Source organism: Cherax quadricarinatus, chromosome 66 (genome assembly GCF_038502225.1).
Source record: "Cherax quadricarinatus isolate ZL_2023a chromosome 66, ASM3850222v1, whole genome shotgun sequence".
In the NCBI taxonomy this organism is placed as follows: Eukaryota; Metazoa; Arthropoda; class Malacostraca; order Decapoda; family Parastacidae; genus Cherax; species Cherax quadricarinatus.
In genome coordinates this window covers 13669812-13693298 of record NC_091357.1, presented here as the reverse complement: position 1 = coordinate 13693298, position 23487 = coordinate 13669812, and the positions used below count along the sequence as shown (strand labels likewise).

Sequence of the window (23487 nt, the reverse complement as noted above, 5' to 3'; positions counted from 1 at the left end):
GGGTAGGACTCGAAAGCGAACTGCGACCCCATCAGACTCAGACGACGTGCTTACTCCTGCCCAAAGGCCAGGAAAAAAGTCTTGGGCGGATGTACAGAGGACAGGGAATAGTGAATCCACGAAACAAGGGTTTATCAAGGTGGTTCCCAAAAAAGGGGGGAGGGATAGAGGTGGTGTAAAATGTATAAGTGAAAAGTCTATACCTAGAACGAAAGGAAAACCCCATTAATTGACTTCAAGGTTTTGACATTAAATATTAACGGTTTGAGATCTGAGCGGAAGCGAAAGTGGTTTAATGAATTTTTGGTGCGTCTAGATGTGGATGTGGTATTTATCCAAGAACACAATTACAGAATTGGATATGAGTTAGAAAAGGATGGTTATGATGTGTATATGGAATATGCGACGAGGTTAAAAGGAGGCGTCGCCATTCTGGTAAAGGAAAATAGCCCGTTTGTAGTACGCCATAGTGAAAGGGGGGAGGGGAGAGTGATTAGGGTGGATGGTTTATGGGGTAGAGCACACATAAGTTTTGTATGTGTATATGGGCCGGCCGAGGGAGATGTACGACTTAAAACTCATTTTGTACAAGATGTATTAGTATATTATCTACGTAGTTTACCAAATGTAGCGATAATAGGGGGCGACTGGAATTGTGTAATACGACGAAAAGATGTGGAGCCTCGAGGAGCGGGTTGTTGCTTGGGATTCCTGGGAGATTTATTGACGAGTGTGGGTTTAATGGATGTGTGTGGGGGGGGGGGTGGCATGGTGGAGCATACTTTCATTAGACGAGATTATGCGGCGAGATTGGATAGAATGTACGTGTCTAGTGCGGTTACAGTGCGGAGAGTGAATGTGATAAATGTGGTTTTTTCGGATCATAGAGGAGTTGTAATGGATGTAGATATTGACGGTGTGCCTAGAAGGGGTCCATCTTTTTGGAAATTAAATGTAAAGTTATTGAAGAGGGAGGAAAGTCTTTTGTCTTTTGGGCATATGTGGGAACGCCTTGTGGTTGAAGCACCTGGAGATGTGGATTTGGTTAATTGGTGGGAAACGATAGCCAAAAAGCGAATTAAGGAATATTATATTAGTCAAGGAGTGAGATATAGTCAGTTACAGTATGGTTTCCAACGATATTTAGAGGGGCAGTTGCGCGACTGCTATGTACAAGCGAATGCTAATTATCCTGTTATAGAAATTGAAAGAATTAAGGAGCAACTACGAAATTTACAAAACGAAAGGTTTGATGGGGAAAGGCTTAAGGGTGGAATCGAAGAGGTTTTGTGGGGAGATCGGCCGTCGGCGTGTGTGTTGAGGAATCAACACAGACGTCGCAAAGCAATGGAGTTAATGGGGTTGAATGTTCAGGTAGGTATGCAGGGGTATAGAGTGAATCAGGAGTTGACGACGACGGAGGGTATGAGTGGGTATATAGATGCTTGGGTTAAATTGAAAACGCAAAGTGTTGGAATAAGTGAAATTGCATTGCAGTCAATCGGTAGGTTTGTGTGTTGCGAGATGACGGAGCATGATCGTTTGATGTTGGGAGGACCGATAACGGAGTGTGAGACTTGGGAGGCTTTATCTGGGGCGCAATTGGGTAAGGCGCCAGGAATTGATGGGTTGCCCAGCGACTTTTATCTTCAAAATTGGAACGTTTTAAAGGGGTTTTTGGTACGTTTATTCAATATAATGAAGCGGGATGGGGTTTTAGGGGAACAACAAAGGTTGGCTGTGGTCGTCCTAGTTCCTAAAGGCGAGCCATTAACGGTTAAAGATTATCGTGCAATCTCGTTATTATGTGGTGACTATAAAATTTTTGGAAGGATCTTGGCTAACAGAATAAAAAAAGTCCTGGGCAGAGTGATTGACAAGGGACAATATGGGGTGCCGGGCAGGTCTATGTATGAAGGTCACGGTATGATTAGAAGTTTTATTGAAGAAAGAGTAAGATTAGGAATGGGGGGGGGTATTGGCTATAGATTGGGAGGCGGCATATGATAGTGTGGAACGGGAGACGTTATGGAAGATCATGAGATGGCAGGGGTTTGGGGCGGAAATTATATCATGGGCCAAATTAATGTATCAGGAGGCAACCTTGCGTGTGCAGGTGAATGGGAGGTTGGGAGATCGAATTCAGATGGGAAGGGGTTTGCGTCAAGGTTGTCCCCTTTCACAAATTTTTTTTGCTTGTTTTCAAGATCCCTTTTATAGAGGGATAAGGGTTTTATTGGAAGCAAAGGGGATGGGTAATGTAAGGGATGGGGGAGCGGGCATTGTTGGATATGTCGACGATACGACGATTTTGGTGAGAGAAAACATGGATTTGATTCGGGTAGAAACGTTAGTGAAAGTTTTTGAAAAGGCTACTGGCATGACGATCAACATGGGGAAAACAAAGTATATGAATCTTGGAAAAGGGTCACGTGAGGACGGAATGGTTGATGAAAGGTGGAAAAGGGTGGACCAAATAAAGATATGTGGGATCGTTTATGTAAATGATATCAAGTTAGCACAGCAAATAAATTCCGTGCGTATCGTTGATAGTGTTCTGAAGCGTCTTAGTGGGTTAAGAGCTGCTAATTTAAGTTTGCAACAAAGGGTGATTACAACGAATGTGCTATTATATAGTAAACTATGGCATGTTACGGTAATATTTCCGATACTTCGTTGTGAGTTAAAAAGGCTACAAAAAAGTGTTTTTAGATTCATTTGGGGAACAGGGAGCGAATGGTTAAGTAGAGCGGTTGTCACACTCCCGGTTGGCCGTGGAGGGCTGGGTCTTATAGATGTCGAAAAGAGGATAATAAGTATGTATTTAAAACAGTTATAAGCGGGAGGGAGGGGTGAAAGGAGACGGTCTTCATAGGATACATCAGGATATGCGACGGTGGTGGGGGGGTACGGAGTTCATGATAGGTGAGGCAATGTTACGGGTATTTATAAACGTGAGGGATCCTTTACATATTAAATTGAGAAATCTTGATAGGGCAGATGGTAAGGCTTTGGTAGCGACGGTAGAAGGAGTTTATCCGAGGTATGATTGGCGTAATATTTGGGGGCGTTTAAACAAATTGCGTTTAAAACCTAAAGTCAGAGAAGTTATGTATAGATTTTTACATGGAATATTGCCGTCAGGAATGGTTTTATTCTATAAGAGAATACGAGAGGATGGGGAATGCAAGGATTGTGGAGGATTGGCGACTATTTATCATACGGTGTATTTTTGCGATTGTATTGAACTTATAAGGGTTTGGATGGGTAAGGTTTTAAGGTTAGTGGGGGGAGGGGGTTTGCAGGTCTTGAGGGTTTTAAGTTTAGATATAACTGGGGTGAATAAAAGGGTTGAGAATGCGATTGGGTATATGATTACGGATTATATATACATGATGTGGGCTATGAGGGAGGCGGACGTGCGTGCAAGAATTAATGCCTTGGCAGCAACTTTTTATAGGACACAGTGTAGAAATAAAGGGGTGTATGGAGGGAGATGGGAGAGAGATTTTAGTGAGGGTTATCGAAATTTCACATTAAGGGATTTATGGGATTTGCAAAGTGGGTAAAGGGATACGACGGGCTATTTTCCTAGACATGGGTGTGAGCATGGAGAGCTGTTTATAAGGATGTATAATTGAGTTTTGATATCTATGGGCAATATGGTTATTGCCCCGAGGGTTTCAGGAACTAAAAAGTTATCATTTAGAAATGTATTGCACTACGATTGCATATTATCATTTATCATGCATAAATCATTTCAAGGACTTATGATGAAAATTTCCAATGACTCAAATATGTTATAGGTGTCTTTAATGATTTTGATTCAATTGTAATTGTTAAAAAAAAAAAAAAAAAAAATGTTTTTCCTAGCATAAGCTACTGGTTCTTATTTTATGTTATATTTTATGCTGTGTTACAGTCTGCTTTTCAGTAATATTATATTACATGTAACTACTTGCATCATTTTTTCTTAGTTCCGCTGAGATGTAAAATTTCACATCGTAGTTTTGTTTTGTTATATTGGATGTTTTTATTGTGACTTTTAGTATTATCCCGTTTCCTTCTTTGTATCCTAAATACCTATGTATGTTAAGATCTTGTGATAATCGCCTAAATTAATGTTTGAGTATCGTGGTGCTCTGTTAAGCACCTGAGATCTTAGATTTAGTCTCACATACGTGTGTGTTGACAGGCAGAAACCTCACCTATGTGTGCTTGTGTATGTGTGTCATTGTGCGTGTTTAGTTTTTTTTATATCTCTTGTTTTATTGTACAATCTTTATAATTTCCAGTGTTTGATGTTTTGTATAAGTAACCTTGTTAGAGATGTTCTTTAACAAATAAAACAATATCACTGTAATGTATAGTGTTGAGTGTGAGTGTGTATATTCACTGTAATATACGGTGTGTTGTGTGTGTGTGTGTGTATTACCACTGTGCAGTATGGTATCAATATTAGGTTTCGGGTTAAGTGAAATTCTAGTGCAGTAAGCTTTTGTCGTGTATCTTTTTAATATATTTCTGCTATTTGTATCGCACTGTTTTAAATAAAATATAAAAAAAAAAAGATCATGTATCTGATTCATGCGGAGGTCGGTTCCAGTCTTTTCGATCCATCTGGAGGAGTGTTCACCAGTGCTGAGGAAAGTTTGGAGGGCTTCTGTGCAGGGGTTTGAATGAGCTTGCCTGAGCATATTAACCCCAATTAGGATATTTCTTTCAGTAACACGATCTCTGATGCTTGGAATATCAAGTTCTTTTTGCATATTTAAAATTTTGGCAGTACGAGGGCATCCTAGGATGATCCTCATTGCTTCGTTCTGCAGTTTTTCCAGCCGAAGCAATGAGGATCATCCTAGGATGCCCTCGTACTGCCAAAATTTTAAATATGCAAAAAGAACTTGATATAAGGAATTAGACTTTTCTTTCTTGGTTCGAACCCGATTGCCTCCCATTCCCCTGGTGTAGTGTGTGGCTCCTACCGGTTTATCGCTTCTCGCTAAATATAATAACAATCTACGAGTGAGCAACCCACCATAAGTATGCCTTTGTTTACGTCTCATGTATGAGGCGTAAATTTTAAAGTGGTCTTGCATAGTATATAATGTAGAGGTAACTCAAGTCAATGTGACCTATTGGGATCTAGGTAGGCAAGTGTGGTAGCCGAGAACTAATTCGAGTTGGTTCATTAGTTTTTTCGTAATTTAGTCCTAGGATTTGCTTAAGCCCATTGTTTTCCTGCTGAATGTCCGAAATGAGTGGCATAGCTAGTGGCTTTCTTTTGTACTCTCCTAATTGTGGTTGCAGGGGTCGAGTCATAGTCTACGCATGTATCATATGTATACTGTAACTTCTTCGCATGGGTCGCAAGAATAAAAAATAGTTGTAAGACTGAAGTCACCATTGTAAAAAGAATTCCGGTTATGTATGCCATACTAAATAAAACTTAAAAAGATCGGGACAGTAACTGTATTTAAAATCGGCCAACATAAGTGTGTATACAGAAGCCATAACCAAGCCCGGCTAGCTCAGTCGGTAGAGCACGAGACTCTTAATCTCGGGGTCGTGGGTTCGAGCCCCACGTTGGGCGACTGTTTTCCATGGCTTGCATTACACTGTGGTAGACCGAGTAGCAACTGGCGGGGTCTTCTGACTCGAATAGTAAATGATTTGGAATGCATTATTAGATCAAAGATAATATATAACATCAGGTAGTGATAGTCACAAGAGTCAGACTGCTAGTTGGTGAATTACATATATACGCAGCGACTTTTTTTTTTTTTTTTTTTTGAGATGTTTCGTTGATAAAATCTGCTATGAAGGTGAAAAGATATCCACATGTAGTACATGTTTGTAATTCGTCGAGATGCCCCGAGCGGCATAATGTTAAGCTGAAAAGCTTTAGAATCAGCTTCTACAGACAACACATTTATAGGCAAACGTTCAACCCATAGGAACCATACAAGGAAAAGAGGAAGTTGGTAATTAGGTTTGACCCTGGAAAAAGGAAGGGTAACTCCAATTACTAGGATGAAAAGCCTTTCGCCAGCATAGAGGTAACCCCCGTGAAGGGCAAATCACATTAACACTAAATTAAAATTAGATGCCAAAATTATTAAAATTATGTAGTAACGGTACCTGGTCCAAAAATGTTATGTCGAATTTACAAATGGATAAACATGCCACTAACCTACTAGGTGCTGGACTAAACTTTGCTTGAAACTGCACCAAAAACCGCCCAGGTAGGTACTGCTGTCCTGGCTGTGAGGTAAAAGGGAAGCTGTTAAACGTTCTGTCCTCTGGCAGGATTCCAGACCTTTTCTCTCTAGTGAATATAGCAAGTGTGTTCTTAAAAAAATAGCATTGTTTATATTCAGTATACACTTATTTCTACTATTTTGTGCTACGTAGCGCTTCTTATTCTTGTAATATATCACTTTCAGTTGATGATGTGTGGTCAGAGGATGCGCCACCATGATGTTGATTACTGTCAGAACCAGTAACAGATGTAACGTGTGTATATTTACCATAGCTCAAAAAGTTTACGTGAATAACTGCGGATTTCTTGTAAAGTGAACTCTCTCAACTTAATCCTGCACACCTGGATAGCACTATATACGCTGAGGCATATTTACCTCTGTATACCCTTCTCGATAGTACTGGAAGCTGCGTAAATTTAGAAAAAAATATAATGGCTTGCTACGTGCGTACATATACATATATACGATAGGTTCATAGAAACACTGACTAGGTCTAAGGCAGAATAAGTAATGTCTTCCCAATATATCCTTGGAGTTTATATTTGCCTCCTAACAAGCACACGTGGAATATATTACTTCACATTCCCTTGGTAAGGATTCTGCAATAAGGATCCTACACTTTGCTTAATATATCTTCTGATACAACTACGCATCAGTACTGCATGCATTTTCTCCAACTCTTACAAGCAATGTTTAGAATTGTAATAAAGCTGAAGTAAGGATCAAGGCAAGATTTCGAACACAGAGAGAAGTGCCAGGTGTGACAAATTTACATAATCAGTTTTCTCTAGTGACTGTTGCGTCATCAGGTACACATTGACAGGTGGTCGACCAGTGGTATAACTCACTCACACATTAAGCAAGAAAAAAAACAAATATCTTCTGACATTTCACTTACAGTGAGGCAATGCATCCAAGGGGTCCTCTGAGTATTGCAGTGATTAAAAAAAATAATCTTAACCGTAAGTTTAAACCTGATAAGCTCAGTTTTGGGAGATATATAAAACGAAAGTTCTCCCTCGGCAAGTAATAGATGAGACACGCAAATGCAGTTATCTGGTTACCTTCATAAGCGACATTTGGTCCAAATACACCCTGACTATAAAGCTGTGTGGGCGAAACGTCGTCAGTAATCCCTAACACCTCATTTTTGTCTCCTTAAGATAGGTTATCTCTGCTTCACCTTAATCAGGAGGAAACATTAAACCCAAAGGATCATACAGTGCCTGAAGAAAGTGAGGCATTAAGGTTCCATCCAAGGGAAAGGAGCACAAGACTAGTTCCTTGGTGTGATGAAAATAATTTTGAAAACTGATAAGTTGAAGAATGAGATACATTGACTCCAGGCTGAGGGACTGACTACCTAACACTCATCTTCCAATGTCATTTTCTGTATTAGACCGAAAGTCACTGGTTAGCGACACGTTTCCTCTATAAAAATTACCAAATGCGGCTCAAGTTGTATTAATATTGGCAGAATTACCGACAATATGTTAAAGGACAAAAATGCAACTAATATGGCATTTTATTGTGGCAACGTTTCGCTCTCCAGGAGCTTGATAAAGTTCTTGGAGAGCGAAACGTTGCCACAATATCACATTAGCTGTATTTCTGTCAAGTTACCAGTATCAAAACACCTTAGAAGAGACCTCTCCTAGAAGCATCTCTTGAGTTACCTCACATTACCACATCCAGCCTAAGTTGTGCGTCAGCGAACAGTAATACAACACTTCATGTTTGAAGTGTGACGAAGCAGATATGTTGCTAGACTAGTGGGACTACCATGGAAATAATTCGAATTGATTTTATTCAGTTGATCCTAATTCGTTATCTCATGCGAATGCCTTCAACATCTGCGGGCTCACACAAGAATATTGCAAAAATTTGAGGGTTTCCTAGTAAGGTTAATGAATGCCATGAAAGACGGAGGTAAGATGGGAGAATCTCAGGCAACGGCGGTGGTGGTGTTGGTCCCAAAGGGTAAACAGCAGAGTACCCTTCGGGATTATCGAGCCATTTCATTGCTTTGTGCTGATTATAAATTATTTGCGAAAATTCTTGGGAATCGGCTTAAATGTGTTGTGGGGAGGGTCGTGTTTGAGTCTCAGTTTGGTTTACCTGGTAGGTCAATGAGCGTGGGCCACGGGATTATCAAGGGGTTCCTAGAGGACATGGAAAGGGAAAGAGGAGCGTTGGTGGCGTTGGATTGGCAAGGGGCTTATGATAGGGTGGAAAGAAAGGCTTTGAGGGATATTCTCCTACGACAGGGGTTTGGCGAAGAAATAGTGGGGTGGGTGGATACGCTGTACTCAAATGCGAAGGTAAGGGTGCAAATCAATGGGTGTGTGGGGGGGGGGTGTCAACATGGAGCGGGGTCTTCGGCAGGGATGTCCTTTATCACAAATATTGTTTGCATGTGTTCAGGATCCCTTTTATAGGATGGTGGAGGATCGTCTAAGGCCGGGGGGGAGGGATGGTGAGCTGAAGCCGTGGCCTGGTTTGGTGGGCTATGTTGATGATACCACTATTTTGGCAAGTGAGGAGACACGGTTAGGACTTTTGGGGGAAGTTGTACACACTTTTGGGAGAGCTACTGGGATGAAGGTAAATCTGGAAAAGTCAATGATCATGGGGCTGGGAGAGTGGACAGAGAGATTAGAGTGGGGATGTGATGTTGTGCAGCGGAGGACCGGGAGTCTGAAAATCTGCGGTGTCATGTATGAGGCTGACCTGAGTGCTGCAAGGGTTAGCAATTCGAATAGGATGGTGGAACAGGTGCAGCGACGTTTGGGAATGCTGCGACCTCACCATTTAACCCTTAGGCAGCGTGTAATTGTCATCAATGTATTACTATATAGTAAAGTCTGGTTTGTTTCGGCTGTGATGCCGTTAACAGGAACGGCGATCACGAGTATTCTTAGAATGGTGTTCAAATTTTTGTGGGGTTCAGGGTGCAACTGGTTGCGAAGGGAGGTAGTGACATTGCCGGTATGTAGGGGAGGGTTGGGTTTGTTGGACTTGAGAAAGCGCGTGAAATGTGTGTTTATTAAGAGGGAAGTGATGAGTGCAGGTGGATGGAGGGAGGGTCAGCTAGATAAGGTACATGCTCACCTGAGGAAATGGTATGGAGGGGCGGAAATGAAGGAATGCGAGACAGTGTTACGCGCCTTAATGTTAGCCAGGGAACCAGGAAAAGTAAAGGTGGGAACGTTGTGTAAATTGTTAGAGAAACATGTAGTGGCGCCGGTTGAAGGGATCTACCCCATGTATGCATGGGATGTAATATGGCGAAGGTTTAGTACATTAAGGATACGACCTAGGGCGCGTGAGGTTATGTACCGTTTCCTGCATGGGATTTTGCCAACGGGAGCGATGCTCCGAGACAGGAGGGTTATTGAGGGTGGGGGGTGTGGCAGATGCAGTGGGGAAGAGACTGCGTATCATGTCGTCTATTTTTGTGAAGGTTTGGAGTGCATCAGGGTATGGATGCGTAAGGTAGTGGTGAGGGTGGGGGGCCAAGGTGTGGCGGTATTGCGAGCGTTGAGTCTTGATATGAGTGGTGTGGAGGAGAGTGTGGTAAGAGGTTTAGCATATGTCATCGTGGACTACATATATGTTTTATGGGGTATGAGGGGGAAGGTGGGTGGGGATGTGCTGAGAAGGACTTTGGCGGCGACGTTTTATCGTACTTTGTGTCGCAACAGAGACATTTTTGGGAAAAGGTGGGAAGAGTATTTTTCTGAAGGTTATAGAGGACTAACAATAGGGATTTTATTGGCGTTATAAGGGGCTTTAACTGCCGGGGTGAGTGGGTTGGTAAAAGGGGGGGGGGGGGTTCAGGGGATTTCAACGGGCTCACCTCCTTGGGAATGCAGTGATGTGGTTGGGTGTGATTGGAGGTACTAGTGTGTGACCAGATGAGAGGTTGTGCAAGATAAGTTTTGCTTAGTGCCCTTGATGGGGAAGGTGTAAGGAGCAGATTAAATATATAACATGTATTAATGTATAACCTATAAATTATATAACATGTATATTTCTTTGGTAGCGTATTATGTTCCACTTACACTGGTATTGCAATTGAATTTGAATTTTCTTGAGAGGGTTTTCCTTTCACTATTTCCTTGAAGCACTGAGTTATTTTTGTTTTATTGTAACGTGGGCCAGCATCAGTTTTGGTAGTAATTACCTATTATTATTGTTCTTATTTAAGGTATTGTAATTTTGGTAGTCCTGTACCATTCATGGTTGTAAATAATGCTTCCTCAAGTGACATGTGACATAATAATCCTAAATTGAGGATAATTAATGTCATGACTATTCAGGTTGGTGATAGGGTTAGTTTTCAATGTGTATGTGTGAGTGGGGGGGGGATGATGGGTCACCTGTGTTGCAGCACAGGTTTCTTAATAAGGCATATTGTAGGTCTGGTGTATTTGTTGAGGGAGGTATTATGGGTGATTGTCATTAAGCTTGGAGCATTATTGTGTTGAGGTTGTAATTTTAGGAGTTTTCTTAATAGCCATTTTGTGGCCTTTGTTATTATAACTTTATTCCTTCTTAAATTGTGATATGTTATAAAAACTTGTATATAGTAGACTGGCAGATGTTGCCTGGATTGTTTTGTGTTTATATATTGATTTACTGATGTTGTCCTTGATCATTTTTTTGTATATGTACCTATTAATATCTGTACATGAAGTCTTTAAATAAAATATAAAAAAAAAAAAAAAGTGGGACTACCATGGAAATAATTCGAATTGATTTTATTCAGTTGATCCTAATTCGTTATCTCATGCGAATGCCTTCAACATCTGCGGGCTCACACAAGAATATTGCAAATTTTATTATTCTGTTGTAAAATCACTTGTAGGTTTTCTAAATAAAGCTTTGTGGAAGGGATGGTGGTGAAGGGAGAGTGATAGCGCCATGGTAACAGTGATGTACTCACGAGGTATACACAATATTGTGTAACATACGCAGGCTGGTTACCCCATACTGTAATCTACTTCCCTTGTTTCACAAAAAAGATAATATGGTTTCGTTTATGTGGATATTTCTTTCGAAGGATGAAGGTGAATGAGACGTTCATGTCAGTGAGTACAGAAAATCAGGAACGTTAGGAGTGATGAAAGGTTACTACGCAGTGCCACGGACGAGTTACACAAGTGTTTTGACCTGCAGCAGGTGTCCCAGTCCACGTCACACACACACACACACACACACACACACACACACACACACACACAGTGAAGAGGCGGGGCCAGGAGATATGAATCGACCCCTGCAACCACAAATAGGTGAGTACACACACACACTTCAGGAATGCAAGGTCATGATGACATGATCAGGATCAGACAGGAAAAGAGAGATGGGGTGGATTGCATATACATTATCTTAGAATAAAAGAAAACGTTTTATATAGTACTACTTAGTAGATTGAACAAGCAGCAGGGCTCAGCTTGCTCAGCTATCGAAACTTGATGACCCAGTCCCTGGATCCATTATGTACCTCTGTAATCTTTTGACTACCGCCCACAGGATGGGTATCGGGTGCGTAATAAACATATTAAATTAAAACTAACTCGGAAGCCACTATAAGGAATAAGGCATCAAGATATGTGTAACTAGTAGAGTTCCATTATGGACAGTGTTGTACCCCCATTGTTCCTGATATTATAAACCTAGTTACAGGAATTAACTCGTATATATCCTTACTTGTGTATGATTACAACAATGAGAATACAAACTGGTGATGAAAAGCTGCGTGAAGACTTGGACAGAATTTATGAAGCTACTAGAGGGTGAAAGGAGGCCGAAGAGAGAGTACCAATATGGAAAACAAAAATGTAAGCAGAAAAAGTCAGAGTCGTTCGTATGTATGAATAAAATTATCCAAATTGTACCATGAAGAGCTTTAAAATACATTTAACATCAGCACTACCACACCACCACCGCCACATTACCATTACCACTCCACATACCACCACCATTCCAATAACAAATCACCGTCAAAAAACACACACAACCATACAGGGCCGGATTGAGACCTTGGGGGGGGGGTACCCGGGGCACTTTAGGTTTGGGAGACCCTCAACATGGAAATTAAACTGAGAAAAATAAAGTCAGATGTCTTCGAAACCTAACTTTTTTTTTATAACTGCTGTTTATATGATGTTAAGTCATAGTAAAGAATATCTGGTTTTACTTTTGATGTAGTTTGTACGGAAGTATGTATCAATACTCTCCTTAATTTGGTTATTGTTTGTGTTTCCATTAGATACTTTTTGTTACATGTATAATTTTTATATTTGTATGTGGTATTATATGGCCATGGAAAGTTTATTACATCTGTTGACGGATAGGGCCTGTTTGTTATTTATGTGCTGTGATGTACTTTTTAAATAAAATATAAAAAAAACTGCTATTTATCATTCATTTTAGTTCATTTCTTATTTGTAATTCAATTTAATTTCCATGTTGAGGCCCCCTCCCCCCTAGGTCTAAATCCGGCCCTGATCAAAACTAAGCACTAAACCCATAAGAGATGTCAAAATACCTAAGCCCAACATCAAGGAGACTATTTTCAACAAGAGTCCATGGACATTGTTCATTAGAATTACGAATATGTGACAAACGAGTGTCTTTGGGTTAGTGTCCAGGGCGTTTCAAATATCAAGCTTCAAGCCACTTTAACATAGTCTTGTTACTGTGTTAGTCCCTTAGTAATTACCAAATGACAACCATACCCCCTCCCCCCTCCCCATCACCCTACCACCAGTAACAACTACTCACTCCCAAACCCCTCCACCAGCAGCCAACCCCCGACCCTTCCCCTTCCCTACAAAACTGCTGACGTCATCACCCCATTTTCCAGGTCAACGGCGCCATTTAGCCATGGAGGTCAAGAATAGTGGCGCCACTAATCATTCCTCTGCCATCCACCACACTATCAACACCTCCAGCTTTTCCAGTTCCATCACCTTTGGTAATTTAATAAACTTGGATTACTCCAATGTCATGGTAATTTTTGATAGATCAGCCTTTAAAATATTTTAGCAATATTTCTTTCAACAAAATATTGAAGGAAGCATTCTAAATACATTGTAAGAATTCAAATTATTGCTTACTGCAGTTCATGAATAATTAGTAATGTCCATAGTTTTATCTTTGCAGATATTGTTTTGGGGCGTTGCTGCTGGTGATACCTGAAAACTTGCCGCTGCCCACAACGTGGACTTCACCCCACAGCCGCTGCCCACAACGTGGACTTCACCCCACAGCCGCTGCCCACAACGTGGACTTCACCCCACAGCCGCTGCCCACAACGTGGACTTCACCCCACAGCCGCTGCCCACAACGTGGACTTCACCCCACAGCCGCTGCCCACAACGTGGACTTCACCCCACAGCCGCTGCCCACAACGTGGACTTCACCCCACAGCCGCTGCCCACAACGTGGACTTCACCACACAGCCGCTGCCCACAACGTGGACTTCACCACACAGCCGCTGCCCACAACGTGGACTTCACCACACAGCCGCTGCCCACAACGTGGACTTCACCACACAGCCGCTGCCCACAACGTGGACTTCACCACACAGCCGCTGCCCACAACGTGGACTTCACCACACAGCCGCTGCCCACAACGTGGACTTCACCACACAGCCGCTGCCCACAACGTGGACTTCACCACACAGCCGCTGCCCACAACGTGGACTTCACCACACAGCCGCTGCCCACAACGTGGACTTCACCACACAGCCGCTGCCCACAACGTGGACTTTTTATTAATAAATAGTAGTAAATAAATTTTCTTTGCTGTGATAAAGAAATGTTAAAGGAACAGTGTTCAAGGAACACAAAAGAAATAACTTTGAGACAAGCCTCAGCTGCTGTATTTGTCAGCAGGACAACATTCACACAATTCGGGAGCTTTCAGCTCTGGGGAAAAAAAAAAAAATACCTACCCCAACCCTAGTAACAACAGTAGCAATGAGGCAGATAGCCTCAATGCTGCCATTATTAGTAGTTTGAGGTATGATACATTTTTAATTTCATGACCTAATGTTTTACAGTCAGTGTTGTACATGACTATCAACTGCCGCACCTATCTTCGCAGTGAACATTTCCGCTTGCGCAAGTCTTCTAACAGCCTGTTATGATCACCTCTGGAGACAAACACTTGTCTTGTTTAATTGCCGCAGTATCGGCCTTACTTCGTAACATATTGCAACCTAGCCAAACCTACTCTAATATCCCTTAGACGCCTATATTTAACAGGAAAAAAAATCTTTACTTTCCATCAACTCGCACTACTCTCCTCTGAATCAAACCTGACTTTCATAGACCTGCCCCTCGAGAGGTTACCGCCCCTCCCCTATTCAAACTGTCTTACACTATCTAGACTGGATATATCCATAGGGGTTACACACAGTTTGGGGGGTGTTAAGCAATCAGGTTTGACTGAAGGAAGGGGAGGGTACTAGCAACTTATATCCCGATACCTTTACTAGGACACCCCTTGACGGGTGTCTCAGTAACTACCTTCGTGTTAATTTGTACTGACTTAATGATCCTATTTTCCCTACACTTCCACGTCCCTAGAGTGCATAACCATATTAAACTCATAGCACACTAAGCTAACCACCAACACTGCGTTATCTAACCATTTGAAGGCCTGCCGTATACCAGTTTCCTAACGCACACTACTATGCTACCCTGAATTCTTAGCTGCCAGTTATGGTTAAGGTAGGTTGCCATCCTAGGCACAACCTGAGGACCACTATAGTCAAGTCCCCATACTACCTACCCCTCTATTTTTCTGGGTTTCTAACCCATCAGGGTTAATAATCCTATTCTCACTAATATCAATCTAAATCACCCCCTCCCCTAATTATACTCATCAGCATCAGATGTTAGTGAATCCATTTTGCCAACTAACACTTAAACTTCAGATCACAGAGGTTTTCAATATTTTCATCATTAACGTCTGCTGCCAGAAGCGTTAAACTTCACTACTTACAAACTATCAAACCAACTTCAATTCTGAATGCTAATACTTTATATTTATAGAAAACTTGAACGCCGCTTAAATTTTCCCAAATAATGAAAGTGTGTAAACTCAATGAATCAATATTTAACTTTGCACAGTTTGGCCAAAGGCATAAAATACGTAGAACACCCACCGCAACCACTACCCAAAGCCCGAAACCCACCAACATCCCCACAGAAACCACGTGCAATAACAGATTCCACACAGCTTCTGAAGGTCGTTGGTGGGTTCCAAGGCCCACAGTTCTACGTAACTTATGCCTTCGGGGGAGATTACTCTCCCCTGCTATATGCATTCATAATGCATATAGCAGATTCTCCAGTTCTATACCTTACCTATCCTACTTAACACCACCTAATTCTATAAGTTATTTTGATAGAAGAAACTAATTTTAGACCTACAAAGTGTTATACGTATATATACACCACAACTATGCAACATACTCCAGCCTTACTAATTTGCAGAGCAGTGGCAGCGCAAGGGGAGAGGGAGGGAGGGAGGGAGGTAAAGGTAAGATCAAGGGGGTCTAGGAAAGATCAAGGGGGTCTACGAAGTATCTGTAAATATATTTTGTATAACCCAATTTCAAAACAAATGTTCCCCCCTCCCCAAGCCGCTCTAGTACACTCGGGAGTTGTTAAGCGCCAGGCCCTCGACAACCCTATTGAAAATAAGATGTGGTTAATTCCACATTTCTGAGTAACTGTTACTGATTTTTTCCGGCTATAATATATCCTGCCTAAGGAAAATTTATCCCGTCATGTGAAGCTAAAGCTTTAGCTGTGTAGTTTTAAAAATAGGTTAGACAAACGAGTGGTTGAGAGTTGGACCTGCCTAACATGGGACAATAGGCCTGCTTCAGTGCTCAGTCTTAATAATGGATATGCCTGATTTAATAGGCTTTCCTTACACCCGGCATCAAGACCTCTACCATTACCCTCATCACTAAACTATCTCAGTATAATTAACCCGGTAGATTAACACAACTACACAATCAAGTCAGGATGACATCTATGACATTTTTATTAGGGCAGTTATACCCCCCATCAGGATAAGACCCCTACCAGTAGGCCTACTGCAGTGTTCCTCCGTTCTTACGTGAACAGTGCCAATGGATATAAGGGAACATACTCACTTGTGCCCGGGATCGAATCTCGGTTCTTCAGTTGACGCCACCACCAACTGAGCCATGATATATCACTTACACATTTCATCTCTGCTTCCTACAATCTTGCAGGATGGGTATAGATATTACACTAACTAAATCTTCCTAAAATCTAACCAGTTTTCAATTCTAAGCTTTACAACCCATTTCTCCAAATTTTATTTTCACCCCATTCAATGTAACCTATAGAATACATTCCTCATTATTTCCTGGACAGAGATTTCATCTCTGGTCGGGAGATAAGCTAATACTTCCTACTAAGCTACTTTTGATATCAATTGCTTACAATTTTTCCCATACTCTCCCCACCACCTTCCCACCTAATACAATTACTATCTGCTTCAATAAACCATACCCCCGGCCGGGATTGAACCCGCGGTCATAGTCTTATAACCTGGAAATACCTTACAAGTGGGCCCTGCTCACGTGTAACAACGTCTCCAACTGCTGCATCTCCATATAATACAATGTTATATGTTATATACTTGTGTAGTTGTCTCCACCCCTCAGACTGGTCAAAGTTGCTATGTTGATCAATATTGCAGCAGGCACAGCACTCCTCAGACTGGTCAAAGTTGCTATGTTGATCAATGTTGCAGCCAATCACAGCAACCCTGTTACCACACCTGAAAGAAAACATTCGCATTATAACCATGAACATTACACACATTTATAGGTAAACATTACCATGTAATATAAACTAGTAACATTACTGCCCGACTGATATTCCCATTAATGTTCAATACGGTAGAGCTATCTTTTTCTTTAATAAATATTTCTTTCACGTAAACCTGATGATTAACAATTTGTTTACATGATTTAGTGAAGGTCTCTTGATCCAAGGAACTTGCGCCTTGGATCACAAGGGACAAGTTCTTGGATCAAGAGACCTTCACAGTTATTTTTCAATAATGGAAAAAAATAGACCAGAACTGGATACATAATTATGAGTTACGTAACGCCTAGTGTGAGAGTTATTGTTTGATCAGAGGAAGGGGAGCAGCTCCAGTTCCTCGCATCAAAACCCCTCCACTAAGGTCCATCACCCCCCCCCCACCCCCCTCTAAGACATTAGACCCCCCCAAAAAATGAAGACTTAAAATATTAATAAATTGGTGACCAAACTGGTGGTGGGTACCAGGAGCTACAGCTCAACTCTACTGTTGTACTGACAAATACGTCACCAGACAATACTTACGTTATTTAGGTGTATTAAAAGGATGAGGAAACGGTAATGCCGGCGGGGGGGGGGGGGAGGAGAAGGAGCAACACGTCTCTTCTGTACGACCATTAAAGTTCAACTGACCTTTAGTGCCCTTGAGGTTGGTCACTGTCCTGACCTTCACTATAACACCATGACTGGTAATCTGACTAACTCTGACTACCACCACTAGATGGCAATACTACACCCTCACTATCAGTACTACTCATGATAGGGCGCTCAGTCCCTGGGGGTCATGGACCATCTGGGAGGATAAGTTCACTCCCAGGTGGCATTGATCACATTCCTTGGATCAAGAGACCCTCACCACCACCTTCAAGGAACCTCTATCAAGGCCACCGCTCTCACCACCAGAGGCGCTCAACTCCACTACTATTGTACCACTAGTACTCTACACGAGAGTTTGCCTGGAGAGGGTTTCGGGGGTCAACGCCCCCGCGGCCCTGTCTGTGACCAGGCCTCATATTGGATCAGAGACTGATCAACCAGGCTGTTACTGTTGGCCGCACGCAGAGGGAGATTATTGTACCACTAGTACTCTACATGTGGGGAGATTATTGTACCACTAGTACTATACATGAGGGGAGATTATTGTACCACTAGTACTCTACATGTGGGGAGATTATTGTACCACTAGTACTCTACATGTGGGGAGATTATTGTACCACTAGTACTATACATGAGGGTAGATTATTGTACCATTAGTACTTTACATGAAGGGCAGATTATTTTACCACTAGTACTCTACATGAAGGGAACATTATTTTACCAAAGTTGTGCTCTCTTTCCCTAGTACTATGATTGCTTTGGTTCCCAGCATTGACAAAATTGTCACCAAGATATTCTGGACACTGTGAGCAGTTTTATAAACGTGATTTAACTTCTGTTTTACTGTCTTCAACATTCAACATATTCAATTGTTGTAATTCATCGTGGCTTACATGCTCTCCTGGATCCAGGTCCAGGATGAATCTTACCATTTTGTTCTGGGTGATTTGTATTCAATCTTTCAGTTTTTTGTCAAGGAAGAATACCATGAAGAGCAAGTGCGGTCCATATGACATTGTATAAGAGCTAGACATAGGGTCTTGCTAGTCAGGGACTAATGCCTAATGCCTAGCCATGCTAAGCGTTCTAGTGGTACACTCTGTAATCACTATTTTACTACATGTAAACCACACAATAACCAAATTTCTGTAAACTCAGCATTGTAATCCTTATAGAGAATAAACTTTGAATTTGAATTTGAATTTGGGGGGCCTGGGGTACTTTAGGTTTGTGGGGCCCTCAACATGGAAATTCATTTCAATTACAAATAAGAAATGAACTAAAATAAATGATAAACAGCAGTTTTCGAAAAAAAAAAAATGTTAGATTTCGAGGAAGACGTCTGATTTTATTTTTCTCAATTTTATTGACTTTAAGAATAACCGACTACAATTTTCAGGTTGTAATATATTCTATCTACACTCTATAATAATTACCGATGTGTATTTATATCTTTGGTGTCACACTATCGGTATCTATGTATATGGTGACAGTTGATCAAAAGGACACATGCTTTACGCTGACAGGAAACCACATGGCTGGGTCTGAATCACATGGTGGGGCTTCACTGTCCGTGTTTGCTGAAGTGTATCTGTAGAATGTGGTCCCCTCAAGGAAGGTTCCTTGATGTTGGTGAGGGGCTCTTGATTTAGGGAATTGGATCTGTGCTCCAGTTCCCCGAATTAAGCCTGAATGCCTTCCACATCCCCCCCCCCAGGCGCTGTATAATCCTCCGGGTTTAGCGCTTCCCCCTTGATTATAATAATAATAATGTAGAATGTGGTTGTGGTGATTCATTACCTTTACTATCTTGATTTGGTATTTTCTTTTTATTTTCTGCAGATGTACTTGGTGTGGAAAATTACATTTATCTGTTTGTAACTCATTATGTACATAACAGTAAATAACAAAGATTATTATTTATCAATGTTACATAAACAAGTAGGAATTTGGGACACCTAGGTCGCAAAAAATGTCCCCCTTCGATACCTACCACTGTCATATCCACAAGTTGCTCTGGACCTATTAATTATAAATGAAATATACATCACCAGGAATTCTGGTAAATATATAAATTTATGGACTGTATATTAAATTAATAAAGGATTATATATATACACACATTTATATAACAGAAGGAGAATATATCTTAATCATAACACTCACCAATTTGACTGGAGATTAATGTGTCATGTACAGGACCCCCCCCCCCTTTTGCCTACATTTATGAAAAATTTACTGGCCAGAATTTAAACATAAATTAGACAGCTTATCTGAGGTTCCTGGAGTTGTCTTGTCCTGTCGCCTGATACTCAAATTATGCAGGAATGCACAGCCCAATTTTAACCTCTAGAGCACGAAAAATTCTTCCCATTATTCACAACGTCTGTTCAATTCAAACAATAATGGCGACTGTCCTACGCAGGTGCAGCTTCCCGTTTTCGATAACATAAATTTGATTAAATACAGTATGGCCATCTATTTACATATAACTACTGTATTTCTGGAAAATATATGCAGTATTTTCCACACTTGGTAATGCGGGTGGGTCCTCAGAAGAAATATCATCTGGTAGTGGTACTGGTTCTTCATTATTAGCTTCTAGGATTTCCACTATGGAGGCAGAGAAAAATTCTGTAAGGCGTTTTGTCTTTGCCAAGACCGCAGCATTTCTTTCGCTTGATTCTTTGACAACTGAATTTTCCGTGGTATACTGGGTCTTCTGAAAAAAAAATATTCAGATTTTTGACATTTAATGACAATGTAGTTCATGACACACACACCTGGAGTTTACCTGGAGAGAGTTTCGGGGGTCAACGCCCCCGCGGCCCGGTCTGTGACCAGGCCTCCTGGTGGATCAGCGCCTGATCAACCAGGCTGTTGCTGCTGGCTGCACGCAAACCAACGTACGAGCCACAGCCCGGCTGGTCAGAAACCGACTTTAGGTGCTTGTCCAGTGCCAGCTTGAAGACTGCCAGGGGTCTGTTGGTAATCCCCCTTATGTATGCTGGGAGGCAGTTGAACAGTCTCGGGCCCCTGACACTTATTGTATGGTCTCTTAACGTGCTAGTGACACCCCTGCTTTTCATTGGGGGGATGTTGCATCGTCTGCCAAGTCTTTTGCTTTCGTAGTGAGTGATTTTCGTGTGCAAGTTCGGTACTAGTCCCTCTAGGACTTTCCAGGTGTATATTTCTCCCGCCTGCATTCCAGGGAATACAGGTTTAGGAACCTCAAGCGCTCCCAGTAATTGAGGTGTTTTATCTCCGTTATGCGCGCCGTGAAGGTTCTCTGTACATTTTCTAGGTCAGCAATTTCACCTGCCTTGAAAGGTGCTGTTAGTGTGCAGCAATATTCCAGCCTAGATAGAACAAGTGACCTGAAGAGTGTCATCATGGGCTTGGCATCCCTAGTTTTGAAGGTTCTCATTATCCATCCTGTCATTTTTCTAGCAGATGCGATTGATACAATGTTATGGTCCTTGAAGGTGAGATCCTCCGACATGATCACTCCCAGGTCTTTGACGTTGGTGTTTCGCTCTATTTTGTGGCCAGAATTTGTTTTGTACTCTGATGACGATTTAATTTCCTCGTGTTTACCATATCTGAGTAATTGAAATTTCTCATCGTTAAACTTCATATTGTTTTCTGCAGCCCACTGAAAGATTTGGTTGATGTCCGCCTGGAGCCTTGCAGTGTCTGCAATGGAAGACACTGTCATGCAGATTCGGGTGTCATCTGCAAAGGAAGACACGGTGCTGTGGCTGACATCCTTGTCTATGTCAGATATGAGGATGAGGAACAAGATGGGAGCAAGTACTGTGCCTTGTGGAACAGAGCTTTTCACCATAGCTGCCTCGGACTTTACTCTGTTGACTACTACTCTCTGTGTTCTGTTAGTGAGGAAATTATAGATCCATCGACCGACTTTTCCCGTTATTCCTTTAGCACGCATTTTGTGCGCTATTACGCCATGGTCACACTTGTCGAAGGCTTTTGCAAAGTCTGTATATATTACATCTGCATTCTTTTTGTCTTCTAGTGCATTTAGGACCTTGTCGTAGTGATCCAATAGTTGAGACAGACAGGAGCGACCTGCTCTAAACCCATGTTGCCCTGGATTGTGTAATTGATGGGTTTCTAGATGGGTGGTGATCTTACTTCTTAGGACCCTTTCAAAGATTTTTATGATATGGGATGTTAGTGCTATCGGTCTGTAGTTCTTTGCTGTTGCTTTACTGCCCCCTTTGTGGAGTGGGGCTATGTCTGTTGTTTTTAGTAACTGGGATGACCCCCGTGTCCATGCTCCCTCTCCATAGGATGGTAAAAGCTCGTGATAGGGGCTTCTTGCAGTTCTTGATGAACACGGAGTTCCATGAGTCTGGCCCTGGGGCAGAGTGCATGGGCATGTCATTTATCGCCTATTCGAAGTCATTTGGCGTCAGGATAACATCAGATAGGCTTGTGTTAACCAAATTCTGTGGCTCTCTCACCACCACACTACTGTTACCACAACACCACCACACTACTGTTACCACAACACCACCACACTATTACACCACACTACTGTTACCACAACACCACTACACTATTACACCACACTACTGTTACCACAACACCTCTACACTACTATTACCACAACATCACCACGCTGCTATCACAACACCACCACACTACTGTTACCACAACACCACCACATTACTGTTACCACAACACCACAACACTACTGTTATCACAACACCACCACACTACTGTTACCACAACTCCACCAGACTACTGTTACCACAGCACCACTACACTATTACACCACACTACTGTTACCACAACATCACTACACTACTGTTACCACAACACCACTACACTACTATTACCACAACACCACCATACTACTGTTACCACAACACCACTACACTACTATTACCACAACACCATCACACTACTGTTACCACAACACCACCACACTACTGTTATCACAACACCACCACACTACTGTTACCACAACACCACCACACTACTGTTACCAAAACACCACCACACTACTGGTACCACAACACCACCACACTATTGCTATCACAACACCACCACACTACTGTTACCACAACACCACTACACTATTACACCACACTACTGCTACCACAACACCACTACACTATTACCACAACACCACCACACTACTGTTACCATAACACCACCACACTACCACTACCGCAGTACACTTCCATCACTGTACCAGAACCACATTAACATACCACAGACTGTACAACCACCACAAGGTTATATGCACCAAGGGGTGAGTATTTTTTAGTGTATATACTGAGACTTAACTTCAACCTTTATTCTACAGATAATGTCTTTGGTAGTATACAGGTAACATGCAGCCACAATGACCTTCGTGTATTCGATAGGTATTAAACTCAATAAAAGAAATTAACAACCTACAGGTATCAGGTACACACCTGCTTAGTCCCTTAGTTACTGCGCAGCATCATACTGACTCAACTCTCTCTCTCTCTCTCTCTCTCTCTCTCTCTCTCTCTCTCTCTCTCTCTCTCTCTCTCTCTCTCTCTCTCTCTCTCTCTTTCTCTTTCTCTTTCTCTCACTTATATTGGGTTTGACAAGGTTAGATTTAGGGTTCCTAACTTTATTTATAAGCTAGACCTGTTACCTACATCCAGGGCCGGATTACCGCATAGGCAAACTAGGCATTTGCCTAGGGCCCCGCGGTCCAAGGGGTTCAGGGG

At 41.9% G+C, this 23487-nt stretch overlaps 1 protein-coding gene, 1 long non-coding RNA gene and 1 other non-coding gene across 7 annotated transcripts in view; 2 read left to right on the top strand and 1 right to left on the bottom strand.

The window, feature by feature from the left end:
* The window catches only part of Setd3 (SET domain containing 3), a 79686-nt gene extending 60847 nt beyond the window's left edge, over nucleotides 1-18839 (bottom strand). The window contains exons 1-3 of one of the 5 annotated variants that reach the window (XM_070099103.1): nucleotides 17678-18839; nucleotides 16906-17105; nucleotides 6194-6264 (exon numbers count right to left, since the gene is read on the bottom strand). In XM_070099103.1, the coding sequence (XP_069955204.1) occupies nucleotides 6194-6264; nucleotides 16906-16938 (104 nt within the window). In that variant the 5' untranslated portion in view covers nucleotides 16939-17105; nucleotides 17678-18839. Of the gene's footprint in view, nucleotides 1-6193; nucleotides 6265-16883; nucleotides 17106-17677 lie in introns of all 5 variants that reach the window. The other 4 variants (XM_070099105.1, XM_070099108.1, XM_070099104.1 and 1 more) reach the window with 4 other exon arrangements.
* TRNAK-CUU (transfer RNA lysine (anticodon CUU)) lies at nucleotides 5521-5593 on the top strand. Its single transcript has one exon. It is a non-coding gene; the product is annotated as a tRNA-Lys (tRNA).
* Nucleotides 8417-13651, top strand: LOC128704092 (uncharacterized). Its single transcript, XR_008409411.2, has 3 exons — nucleotides 8417-11560; nucleotides 13138-13248; nucleotides 13437-13651. It is a non-coding gene; the product is annotated as an uncharacterized lncRNA (long non-coding RNA).
* Nucleotides 18840-23487: the final 4648 nt, after the last annotated feature.